Raw genomic sequence first — 13181 nt, 5'->3', positions numbered from 1 at the left:
ACGATGCATTACTTGTTCCACTTAATGCACTTTTCTGTCCTCAGAAATGAACTGCAGAAAATGATATCAAAATGTCAGGTTAATAAATGTGTTTGTGATATCTCTTATCAAAGTTTGATCAAATAGAATAAAAAACCAAATAGTGGAAAAGCGCTTATTATACATTATCTGTAATTACAAAAAGAATAGTGTTCTTACAATTAGAATCATTTACCAACAACTATATTAAAGTATCCTCCGATCGAATGTACTCCCCGACATCCGCTTGATGGAAGCAAACCGTCACCAGCGGGTCCGCGAGCTTACAATCAGCTGTCGATTTTGCTGCCACACCGAACCCGAGCGGTGTGTCGTTCATGGACATTACGATTACCCCCTGGTACATGGGTGTGTTCTCTGTGATTCGCCCGAGCCCGGACTTCGTAATGTGATTACCGTACAGGAACTGCTGTTCTGCCGACGGCTTAACCCAAATCTTGTACTGGGCGTACGGTGCGAGGAAATTTAACGCCGTGATGTGCAGAATAAATTTGTTACCCTTTGTGAACTTCCCGAAGCACGTCCCCACCGAGATCAGTTCATTCTGTTTCAGACATTCCGCCAGTTTTAGTATTTTTTCCGACATGTAGTACACCCGTGAATTCATCTCCCGGAAGCAGTACGTTCCATCAGCACGGTCAATCAGAAGTTTTACATTCGAACCAATGCTAGAAAAATAATGAAACAGTTAAAAAAATTCATTTACGGTTGGTTGAGGCACTGAATGTGACCTCAGATCCTTACTATTTCGATAGTTTTTCGAAAAGAATCTTCGTTTTCTCCTCCGATAAACGTCTCATTCTTTACAATTGCTCCTATATTTGAACCAAGAATTTGATTAGAAATTATTATACCACGTTATTCCAGCATGCGACAATAATATTATTAAACAACTGTGCACGTTGTTCTCGTTATTCTTTTTTTGCCGCACATTTGACAGCTGTAGAGCACACTAATGCAACTGAAAGAAAAATATGCGCAGGAGTGTTGTGAATGTGAAAGATTACACGCTGAAAACAAACGAGTGAAAGTATACTAAATCTGGGTTATTTCAACCATTTTTATTTGTACTAAAAATCAATGTGCGATTAGCGATGAGATAAATTGCATGTGTTCATATGTGGAATCAGTTGCAACAAACAAATTAAATCCGAATATGGCGATATGTTTTGCGATATCAATAAAAAATTTGTTCAATGTTCGACGATTAATGTTCGGGCCAAGAAATCCCCCAGAGCACTCTTACGGGATAAAGATTCTCGCAACGCTAATTTACTGCATGAAATTTATTGAATTACGGTCTGATATATTCCCTCAAATATTCAATGTTTTATTGAGCCATTACTTTCGTTGTAGCCGGAATGTGATTGTCTGTGGAAAATCAAATTGTGTACCCTACTGGAAATGACATGAGAGTGCATCCATTATAATGTACATACAGGGTCCGCCATCTAACTTTTTTTTCAACTAGCGGTTATTTCGACATTGGTAACCTTAATGTCACTTCTTATTTGACAGAAGCTTAGTTTTATCCTTCCGCTGAATGAAAATGGTTGTGTATACGCTTGAGAAACGCGTGAAAACAGTGCAGTTCTACTTTGAAAATCATGGTAATGTTGCGGAATGTGTGCCAAAAAATCATCTTCTCGGATGAGACACATTTTCATTTCGGCGGGTATGTTAATAAGCCAAATTGTCGCCTCTGGGGGACCAAAAACCCGCACGTTATCAAGACAATTCAAGCCTTGAAGGACAACATTCGTGCAGCCATAGCTGAATTAAAGCTGCATACAATCGAAAATGTACTAAAAAACTGGACCGACCGTATGGCTCTACAGACTGCAAGGCCAGCCGAGGCAGCCATTTGAATGAAACTATATTTCACAATTAACCGGAAGGATTGTACTTTAATATGAAAAAAGGCGGGTGGGTAATGTCAGAGACATAACTGGATGTCGTAAATACGAAAACAACTGACATGTTCCTTAACTTTTCCGAAAATCAATTAGTTGATCAATTGTATGAATTATGCAAGCATTCCCCTTTTTGCACATTTTTCGCAAAAACAAAGAAGGCTTCACTTTTTGTTGAGAGGCTTGTTTCTACCTGATTTCGTTTGTAGCTTTTTCACTAATGGGCGGTCCTAACGGCTATAAAAATAGCCGCATACAGAACTTTAATGTCGATTATTTCATTTCGGATTTGCATAATTTATTGATAGAAACTATCAATATGCTGTAGGAATTCGTTTCTAGCATTCATAAGGGTCAAATTGCGTAACTCTCTTCAACATTAAACTCTGGAACATTTTTCGCAAAAAAACAAAGAAGGCTTCACTTGATCTCGATTACTGTGAATTTCACACAGCGAAACGTGCAAAAAACTAATTAAACTGTTCTTGATTTGCACTAAACTGAGGATATTTCCTTTCGATTTGCGAACAACAAATCCTAATAGTTTTTTAGAAAACTTTTAGAGCCATTAGAACGGCTGATTTTGTGTAATGCTCTCCACCGTTGTTTTTTCACCAATGCTAATGACTGGCAGCTGTAACCTAATCGCTCTTGTCGAAAGCGAAACTAGTTGTGCAGGCGACACAAAACACATCTGCTCGCAGTGGCGATAGAATCCAAACTGATTCAATTTTTGTTGAGAGGCGTGTTTTTACCTGATTTCGTTTGCAGCTTTTTCACTAATGGGCGGTCCTAACGGCTATAAAAATAGCTTTTTAATGTTGATTATTTCATTTCGGATTTGCATAATTTATTGAAATCAACTATCAATGTAGGGATTCGTTTCTAGCATTCAGAAGTACCAAATTGAGGAACTCACTACGATATTCACCACTTTTCGGAACATTTTTCATTCAACATTTGTTGTACAGCAGCAGATATTTTGTTCTCTTCCTCAGAACGCGTTCTTATTGGCTGGTGTTGACATGGGTAAAATGAAACAGGTTTTTCAATAGTGTACTATTGAAATACTTCAATGCTTTTTCTATACACGTTTAAGTTGAAAAATTTCGATTCTATTGGTAGTTAGATTATATAATTCCTTTCACAGATCACTGAGCTATGAGCTTTAAAAATACGAGAAAAGCAAACGCGCTTTAAGAATTATCCTCTTTGATACTCGTTTATACCAAACATTTCAGAAAAGTTTAATTTTGAATTATTTGAGATTATGTCACACAACTGAAAATTTTATCATAAAATTGTGATCACACTCCCGATGGCATGTAGCAAAAATTATCTTGATTCGTTAGATACAACAAGAGATATTCACGATCAAAAACTTATCACTCTCTCAGAGGGTAAATTTTGAAAAGGCACCCCATAGTAAAGTAAGTCGGATCAAATGTTTAGAATAGTACTGAAAAGTGCAATTTCAAAATTTTGAAATTTAATTAAAATAGAAGTACAACACAACCCGTTATTTTTTCTTCAATTTATTGATAAAGATCCACCTTATCACAGTATTTTCTTTTCTCACTATACAAAACATACAAGATTTATAATATCGAGGTCATAAAGTACAGTTTATACACAAATCTGATATCCGGACTCACAAAATTGAAACCTGAATTACTATTAGATATGGCCTAAAAAATCCTGATCTATAAAACAATACAATTTCGAAGATATTATACATTACCTGTGCGGGTTCATTATATTTCCAGTACAGAATTTTTGCTATACAATAACGTCCTAAAATTTTCTCTTACGCTCTGTGATTTCAAGTTTTTCTAACAGTAAGTACACAACTGAATGCTTTAAAATCATCCTGATATACATTGTAGTGGTAACATTTCACTGATCATTAACTTCAAGTTCACTTTAGACATGAATCCGGTAAACCGCAGTGAAGAACAATCAAAGGTAAATAAATACATAGCTTCTAATATATATGTTTCGTTGTCATTCGGCTATAAATAAAATTACGAATTAAATAGGAATGCAAGGAGTCCTCTTCCGCTGTTACTTGTTGTTTAGCAGGTGTCGAGGTCGGACATCATTATTGAGACCATCTACTGCATACTGTCGGATGTAGAAAGTCACCAACGACTGTCATTAAACGTTCTGTCTCTAATACTGCTGTTAATAAGTAAGTCAAATTGCCGCTCAACGCTCATGCACTAAGAACCTGTTTGGGCGTGTAAGCCCGTTCCTTCATTAGTTGGTCCAAATCTTCCTCTCTATAGTAAACCACGAAGTCGGCAGGCGAAAGTCCTTCGAATACGGCACAAACACTTGGTTTGAGATTGTAGAAGAACAGCGGCTGATCACGTTTGACAAAGTCCTGCGTAATACTGTCTATGACCGTCGCGGCCGTAAAGTCAGCACCGTACACGTGCGAACAGTCGATCACCACCGGCAGCGATTGACGAATGGAATGTTTGGTCACCAGATTACGAACGTAATCTACCGAAGGGAAAATCAGACACCGATCTGGAGTAATAATCAGGTACTCTGCACCGGCCGGACTCTGTGAGGAAACGAAACAGGTAATAGTAGGGGGGAAACATCAGTAATTTATCTAATATAAACCTACCGTTAGCCGTTCTACGGAAATCTTTGGTCTTGCAGCATGGTATAATATGAACACGACGTTGAGTCCTACCCCGAGAAGAATACCAATTTCCAGTGGCAGGGCAAGGCAGGCAATGAATGTCCCCAAGCCGGGTATCAAATCACTCTCTAGAATCGAACAAAATGCTTACAGTTGGCACGTGTTTCATTATTTTACTACAAAATAATACTAACTTTTGGTTCGCCACATGGGTTTAACGACTTTGACTTCCACCATGAAAACCACGGCTGCTATGATGATGGCAGCAAGCGTTGCTTTCGGAATATATGAGAAGTATGGAGTGAAAAATAACAACGAAAGTAACACAAGGGCACCGGTGTAAATATTCCCTAGGGGTGTTCGCACTCCCGATGCATTGTTGACGGCACTCCGGCTGAGGGAGCCAGTTCCGGGGAAGCCTTGCACGAAGGAATTGGCAATATTCGCAACACCGATGGCGATCAGTTCCTGTGTGGCATCCACTGGTTTTCCGTTAGCTGTATATCGAGAAAAAAAACGAAATTAGTGAAAGCTTCCTCCTTGTAGTTACACATCTAGAATTCACTTACAAAATGCTTTGCAGATGGCAATATTTTCCATTAGAGCAATAAGTGGGATAACTATCAATCCGGATCCCAAACTTGATACAACCTCCGAAAAAGATTCCTCCCGTCCGTTGGAGGATTGGTTAGCAGTCAGTGAGAACGATGGTGGTTCAAATGATGGCATTCCCGGAGGAATTTCCCCAATCAGTTTAAAGGGCGCGGTAGCCGATGACTGAAACACATATCCGATAGCTCCGCATACTATCACAAGAATAGCATTCCGAGAGGTTCCAATGAGCCACATGAATTTGTTAACGTAACGGTGCTTCTTCGACTTAAGTTCTTCCTCTTCGGGGCCCACCTTGAGACCTGCTACAATCTAACGGACAAGTGTGTTATTGTAATTCTACTTTTGCATTCATCGACTTACCCTCATGATCAGTAACACTGCGATGCACGTGATTCCCAAAACCGTATCCCAAGCACGAATGTTATGGATATCTGCGAAAATCGACTGCCAGATTTCCAAGAAGGTGCTTCCTCTTGCGGTGATTCCCAGAACATCCTTAATTTGAGACGTCACAATGATCAGTGATACGGCCGATGTGAAACCGGACGACACTGGACCAGACACGAAGTCAACCAGAAATCCCAGTCCAAATAAACCCATTAGCAGCTCAACGATCCCGGTCAGGAAGCATAGAAGGATTGCCTTGGGCACATTTCCCCGTGCAGTTTGATATGTTAGCAAAGATGCAATGGCAGTTGGGCCCATCGGTACATCTTTACAACTACCGAGAAAAATGTAGACGATACTTCCGAGAAAGGAGCCATAAAGTCCGTACTAGAAAAAAAGTATATGTTCGAAATGAAAGTCTACCTCGTGACTCATCAAGAACTTGTCGTTGCGAAAAAAAATTCCACAATCATGATAATAAATCCAACTATACACTTACGGCGACTGGAAGACCGGCAATACCAGAATAGGCGAGCGCTTGAGGAATTACTGTGAGGCCGACGGTTATTCCCGCCACTAAATCCCCAATCGCGTCGGTTGAGTTGTAGCTGTTTAGGCAGAAAAACAAGAAAAACGTTTACATTTTAAACGAACCGTAAAACCGCAAATGTTGTGTAATGATGCTGTGTGTGGGGGGGAATGTGCGGCACTCTTATCAACAACCAGAAGCCTTACTTACTTTGGCAGCCACCGTAGTATGGGCAATCGTTTGTACATCATCTTCCTAGTGCAGGCACTTTTGACTTTTCGCTGGCACCATTGATTGACCTCCTGTACGCGGCTTTCTGATGTGATTTTCTTTCCACTCGATGACACTTGGAAAATGACATTAGGATCAGACTAATTCTATATCCAGTTTCTAACTAAAGGGTGATTTTTTAGGAGGTATAGGATTTGATTTAAAAAAAAACAAAAAAAAATGAGAAAACTAATAAAACCTTTATTGGAATCGATAGAGCGATCAACAGGTCGCGGCCAACAGTGATTTTTTTGGGATGCATTGGTAGCTCTTGCAATGCCTCTGGTTGATCTTCACTACAGAAGCGGCAATTTTGCTTGTTGACGTATTCATTCAACCAGAAATAAACTTCGTCGTTGAACACAATTTTTAGATAAAAAAGCGGATCTTCCTGCAACTTTGCCAGCACCCATTCATGAATAAATTATAGACCAAACTGAACAAGTTTGTCAGTGACACAAAACACGATTCAAGCGTGATTTGTCAAATACAGTGTTGCCAATACGATACCAGCAAAAAAATCACCCTTTATAATTACAACATAATTAACTGTAGATTTTCAACACAGAAAAAAATAGTTTAAGTCAAAATTTCAGTTTATTAACAAAACTTTGTACAGCAGCTTTGCAAAAAAAACACGAATGATTCCATACTCATACCAGATGAAATGCAAACCTTGATATAACATACCGTAGAAATTTAGCGTCCATTCTGACTTCTGTTGTGTCTGAATTAGAAGTATGTTAACATAAATAAAAGTATATTGATGGTAAATATCTGTGATTTATTGAAACCAAATTGATTTTTATATGTTTGATTATAATTGTGATATCGTTATGAAATGTCCGGTGCCAAATTGTAATACTGACTTTCACAATCGATGATGTGTTGTATTTTTGTCCATATTGTTTTCTTCGCGCTCACTGACTGTTGGCTTTGAATGCCCCAAACGCCCGAGATGTTGGCAACGATAGCACAGGCTAGAGCGCATTTTTGTTGTCACCGAGCTGGTCTGAATACCTCGAGTACTGCGCCCGCTTGCATGTGCCTTGAAGATTTCCGCCCGGACGCCTGGCAGCGTTTGCCAGAAGGTTTTGTCGGAGTGCTGGCAGAACTCCGGCAAGAGTCTGGCAACAATGCAACAACCGTTTCCGGCAGAGAATTTCACCTAGCGGTTATCAACGGTTCTGTTTCTGTCGGATTTTTGCCATACAAGACTGGTTTTTCATTTTTTGGGCATTTGGTTGAAGTTTTTTCATTAGGAATTATTGCCAGGCGTCTGAAGGAGAATCTACCAGGTACATGCAAGCGGGGATATGCCAGTATTTTCATTTCATTCACCTGGTCCCAAACTCGTTTTATTTATTTTGGATGTACATGCAGGATTGACGAATATCAAATGAAGTCGAACAGAAAAAGAACGGAGAGTGATCTTGCTAGACGACACGTGGCGAGAGAATAACGCAATTTCGCCTGCAAAATTTTGACAACTGCCGGAGTCTTGCCAGGCTTCTGTCGGCTGCCAGAATTTCTCACAAGCGGGACAGTTTTGGAAACAGAAATGTTAAACTTTACCCTTATCGAAGCGTATGGAATTGATATTTTCCATGACCAACGAAATAATGCAGAACGACGATTGCGTACGGGTATTGGGTTTGCTTCCCAAGAATTTGTTGTTCTACAATAAATCTTGACTTGAAAAAAAAATCTTGTCATGACACTGTATTATAATGCTTTTTTGAAACATTTACGGAAATCGAGGATTTGTTCATTGAAACAAGAAGTTTCTGTGTTGTAGACTCAATTAAAACTACATATCGCAATTACAAACTTCCATAAGCCGCTTTTGACACCTATCGCCCATACTCGCATATCAGTCCCATATGGGTCCTGACCATTTATGAGTTAGCTCGACGGATAACGTCTATTTTGACGTTCGTTTCGGAAATTGCAAAAATAATTAGGGGTTTGTTCAGTAAAATTTGAAAAAAATATCAAGTCGTGTTTTTCCCATATGGACTGTACTCGCATATCTGTCCCATGTATTAAAAATCACGTTTTAGTAATTAAAAAATGTACAGGTTTCATTTATTGCTTTTTCTTGCCAGTTTAAAGGAATTAAACGTATTGCTCCCATTTATACTAACAATTTCATCCTCCGAAGCAACAACTCCAGGAAAAGATTCAGCTCTTTTTCCATAACTTTAACCAAAATCAGATGCAGGCATATGCGAATATTTCAAATTGAAATTTTCTCGAACGCACTGTGCTGAACGAAAGATTTCAGAACATTTCTCTCGGGTGTTGATGGCATTGAAACCTACAAATTCACTGTCAGTCAGCTATCTTCCATGAAAGACTCTCCACAAAAAAAGAAAAGTTCAATTTTAAGTTAGTTGTGGTTATTTTATACTACTGAAAATTTTATCATAAATTGCTGATACTATTCCCGATAGAATGGAGAAAAAATATGTTGCTGCGTTAAATACAACAAGAGATATTCGTGATTAAATTCTACACATTCTTATACAGGGAAATTTTGAAAAAACCGGCTCATAGTGAAGTAAGTCGTATTCACGACAAAAACCAACTTTCACAAACAATCGTTGATATTAAATGTTAATTAAATGGATCTATCTATCATATTGGTTTTACGTTATGTTGAATAAATAACAGGAAAACATACAAAAGTTCAAAATACTTACAGATAAACTCATTCGAACCCGTTAAACCACCATGTGGCTCCCCGGCCGACATTGATATGTTTAGGCTTGAACAGTTCATCGCCTCATTGACGTAAGATCCGTCCGGACTGATTGTCGTTCCCATTGTTTGTGTCATAGTTGCCGTTGTTCTGCCACCGTGGTTTCAACTGACTCGCTCAGTCCAAATGAATGTTCTGAAAGTGACAACAAAAAAAATGTACAACATTTAAAATGATTGAATGTATATTCTTAATGTATTCTAGAAAATGATTCTATTTATATCGTTGTAACGGATTATTCATATGGAGATTGTTTGTAATTAAAATGAAACGTGAAAGCTAACAATCCATTCAGTAATGGCGCGAACCATCGACAAGATGATGATAATTGATGGTGTTGTTATTCGCGTTTAACTGATAGTTCACACCCTCATGACAACCACATTCGGAATATTACCTGAATTGTCAAAACGCTTTTTGCAAACAATCTACCGTTTAGTTCGTTTATGAAGATTGATCATTTTTGTTTGAAGAATGATTTGTGACTATTTAGTGTCTTTTTTGTGTTCATAAATCAGCTTCAATTAAATGATTAATATTAGAAGCCTGTGGCAGACAGAAATTATCACAGATAGGGCTATTGTACCAATACAAACCTGGGACCGCACTATGAAACTCGAAACGAACAGTTTTTTGTAAGTGCAATGAAAGAAAGAAAGTTGCAGTTTTTGAGGTTAGAGCACAAATAACATATATACATGTTCGCATGAGTTGTTTGCACAAATTTAAACGATCAGTGAGGCGAGTACTTGCAGATGTCGCCGCGATCAACACTGTTTTGGGAGCCGCGTTCACATCACGCCAATTTTTTTTTTGCTTTTGCTGTAGCCACAAGTTTATGCTTTGTTTTATTCCGATTCACAAGTAAATAATCAGTGATTTGTTATCATTTCGCCACAAAGTAAAACGTTTTTAAAGATCGAAGTGATCAGTCGAGTAGGTGTCAGTAGTGAGCTTCTTGTTTTCAACGTGTAGCAAATTTATATCGTTTTTTTTAAATTTCTTTTTCAATTTGAACATTAGATCGAAGGTTCATTATTACAATCAAGTATTAAATCAAAAATGAGTTCATTGATTCATCAGAGAAGATTAGAATTATTAGAATTTCGATTCTAATTCACTTCATAATGCTGGGTAAATTATAATAACTCCTAAATTTCTAAGTCACATTAAACACTATTAAAGATTTATTACCTTCGAAACCGTTTTTTTATCAACTGTATATTTGTCAATTTATCCAAAACACACCGCCCGAAGTACCCTTTGAACACTTCACAAATGCAGTATTTCCTAACAAAGTCCACTCACACAATCCCCCTGGTAAGCTGATCACGACTTGCTTCGATGCCGGCCGATCGATGACTGAGCCGTATCAGCCATGTTTCCCACCTATGAAATCAATTGTAACAGCCGCCCGGGAACAACACAATGAACAACATCAACGTCTCAATCCGCCACCCACAGAAAATTGCAGAATATGTAAATACAGTACGAATGCGAGGTGGAATTCTGTTTTCCCCCACCGGTAGCGATCGTGGCGACTACCGACCGATCTTCACACAGTATCACTTTGTTTGTTTGGCACTTTCCAGCGATCGGAATTTCCGTAAGCGTTCGACGGCGAAATAATCCGATCTATCTTAGTTGACCTGTACGGCAGCCGGACGGATCGGTAACATCTGGTAATGCTAGTTTAGATGGGGATTCCTCCCCGATACCGGCCCGGTTTTTGTTGAATGGTATTTTTTCTCTCCCTCGAAAGTCACCTCGTTTGCTTCGAATCACGTGCAATATTACACTGGAATCCCACACAGAACACGTTTCAGTCGGGTGATCAATAAACAAGTCGATTAAGAAGCTGTCGATAGCGAGTTAATTCTATTAAAATGATAAACCATCGGTGGTATCAGAATTTCACTAAGTAGAATTTCTCATGAAACTGGGAATTTTCAATAATTTCTTCTGTCTCTTTTATTTTCTTCCATTTTTTCGATTATTCTAGAAACAGTTTTTCTACTTTTTTGTGTTTCTTCATATATGACACTGCTCAAGATCCTTCAGAGTAAACAAGAGTCGGATTATCTTCATATTTTCAATGGTAATAATGTCAAGTTTTGCTGTTACTGGATCTTGCGCTGATGTTCTATTTCTCTAATTACAATCCAGTGACACTTGGAAGCTTTTATAAACATCGTTGAGAGATTTTTCAGTCTTATTTTCGTCTTTGTTATTTCCAAATGATGGAATCGTTGTGACCCGTACTAAAAGGAAAGTCCTCAAAAAAGGCTCATGCTCAGAAAGGAACTGGGTGTATATTGCATTCTTAGATTAGTTCAGTTTCAGCTCAAGTCTTTTGTTCACGTCGCAGCGCATTTTCGCTTCATTGAAGGCCATCATCTGTTGGTCTGTGTCGAAGCCTCTTGTTGGTTTGCTCATCTCTAAATCATCAACTTGTTAGCACCACACACATGACGCACTGTGTGACAAAATGCAATAAAAAATCCTCAGCTTTGATGAGTCGATGAACCAGATAAACCTACAATATTCAAAAGGTATGCAATTTTTTCCACTTTTCCTCAATATCCACTGAATTAATCATCATAAAAATAGTTTCGCCCTTTTCCGATTTGTTTACTATTATGTTCCCTGTGTGAATTATGAAATATTTTTTTGTGAAATTGGCTGATTTCTGCGACTAAGGCAAATCTGCGGGTAGTTTTGTCGTCTTAATTACTTTTTCCTATAGCAAAAAGTTCAGAAACCATCTAAAATAACGAAAATAAATGGTTTCACCCTTCCTTTCTAACAAATGAAGTATCGCCCTGTTTGTTGGCATGAAACATGGAGGGCGAAACTTACATAAACAAATGGAATGACAGTTTCGACCTTCATAGTTCTTTGTATTACAAAGGTTGAGATTTTCGTGGAATCCGAATTTTTAGCAAATTTTGTAGGATTTTAGAGTATTTATTCATACGAAAGAGAAACTCGATTTGTTTACTTTGTGAGATTCGCACTTCTGTGATAAACAGCTGATATTTCGTATTTCGTACACTGATAAAAATTTGCACGATCGATTCGATTAAACACCACCTCAATTTAATATGCTTTTTCATATCAATACATAACCAAAGCGATTTGTTTCAAGATGTCATATACAAATTCACTAAGATGCGAGATTATATTATTTTTCACTTAGCTTTGATGTGTTTTTCCTCTGGATATGATGTGTTTTGCTATTAAATCGAATAACATGTGTTAAACACTTCATTTTCTAGTGGAAATGAGTACAACACAAATGTATGTGCAAAACACTTAATTCGGTCAACTGTGTCTCAATTAAATTCTATGTGGAAAACAATGTGACATTCACATGAAATACATATAGAATCTAGAGGTAACGATTGATCTGATCGTTTTTAAGTGCAATTCATATAAACGTAGCGTGAACCCACTAAATATCAACAGTTTTTATACTAATTTTATGAGTTAAGTGTTTATTTTCATGAATTTCTTGTGTTCTACAAACAGTGATATAGCTAATGCTTTGCACATGATGTGATTAATAAATGGTGTGTAAGAAAATAAATGGTTCTCTATATTGCGAAATGTTTCGTCATTAGCTTGATATTAATAAAAGTCTCGTTGCCCCATACAAAGTTTCTGATTTTTTTTTGAATTACAGATTGAGATGTGCGAAAAATATTTAATTATATCCGCACTTTCTCAGTGATGGTTGAAGCGATTTCTACAAACTTGATAGATTCAAATGAATGGTCATATGCTCTAATACAAAGTCCCTCAATTTCATTTGAATCCATCTTCTGGTTCAGGAACTGCAGGGTGGTATTTGCAAAAAAACAAAAATCTTTGCAATATCTTTCCTGATCAATTGTCACAAACATAGATTCAAATAAAAGGTAATAAATTGCAATTAAAATACCTGAATTTCATCTTGAACCGATTTCCGCACGAATAAAAATCCATTTTTGGTACCATGATCATGGA

At 37.7% G+C, this 13181-nt stretch overlaps 2 protein-coding genes across 10 annotated transcripts in view; both read right to left on the bottom strand.

Annotated features, from left to right (window-relative positions):
- Positions 1–140: 140 nt before the first annotated feature.
- On the bottom strand, positions 141–984 carry LOC131435660 (60S ribosome subunit biogenesis protein NIP7 homolog). Its single transcript, XM_058603785.1, has 2 exons — positions 784–984; positions 141–707 (listed from the first exon to the last, which is right to left on the bottom strand). Exons 1-2 carry the CDS (start codon positions 837–839, stop codon positions 221–223), a joined length of 543 nt encoding a protein of 180 aa, XP_058459768.1. The 5' UTR covers positions 840–984; the 3' UTR covers positions 141–220.
- Positions 985–3471: 2487 nt separating this feature from the next.
- The window catches only part of LOC131435620 (sodium-independent sulfate anion transporter-like), a 53178-nt gene continuing 43468 nt past the window's right edge, over positions 3472–13181 (bottom strand). For 6 of the 9 annotated variants that reach the window (XM_058603697.1, XM_058603715.1, XM_058603724.1 and 3 more), the window contains 8 exons: positions 9115–9308; positions 6350–6485; positions 6110–6218; positions 5584–5997; positions 5178–5532; positions 4803–5105; positions 4591–4736; positions 3472–4524 (listed from right to left, as the gene is read on the bottom strand). In XM_058603697.1, coding sequence (XP_058459680.1) covers positions 4168–4524; positions 4591–4736; positions 4803–5105; positions 5178–5532; positions 5584–5997; positions 6110–6218; positions 6350–6485; positions 9115–9250 — 1956 coding nt within the window. In that variant the 5' untranslated portion in view covers positions 9251–9308 and the 3' untranslated portion in view covers positions 3472–4167. Of the gene's footprint in view, positions 4525–4590; positions 4737–4802; positions 5106–5177; positions 5533–5583; positions 5998–6109; positions 6219–6349; positions 6486–9114; positions 9309–10367; positions 11231–13181 lie in introns of those variants that run through there. The other 3 variants (XR_009230521.1, XR_009230522.1, XM_058603741.1) reach the window with 3 other exon arrangements.

This window comes from Malaya genurostris, chromosome 1 (genome assembly GCF_030247185.1).
Source record: "Malaya genurostris strain Urasoe2022 chromosome 1, Malgen_1.1, whole genome shotgun sequence".
In the NCBI taxonomy this organism is placed as follows: domain Eukaryota; kingdom Metazoa; phylum Arthropoda; class Insecta; order Diptera; family Culicidae; genus Malaya; species Malaya genurostris.
This window is presented reverse-complemented; position numbering and strand designations above follow the sequence as displayed.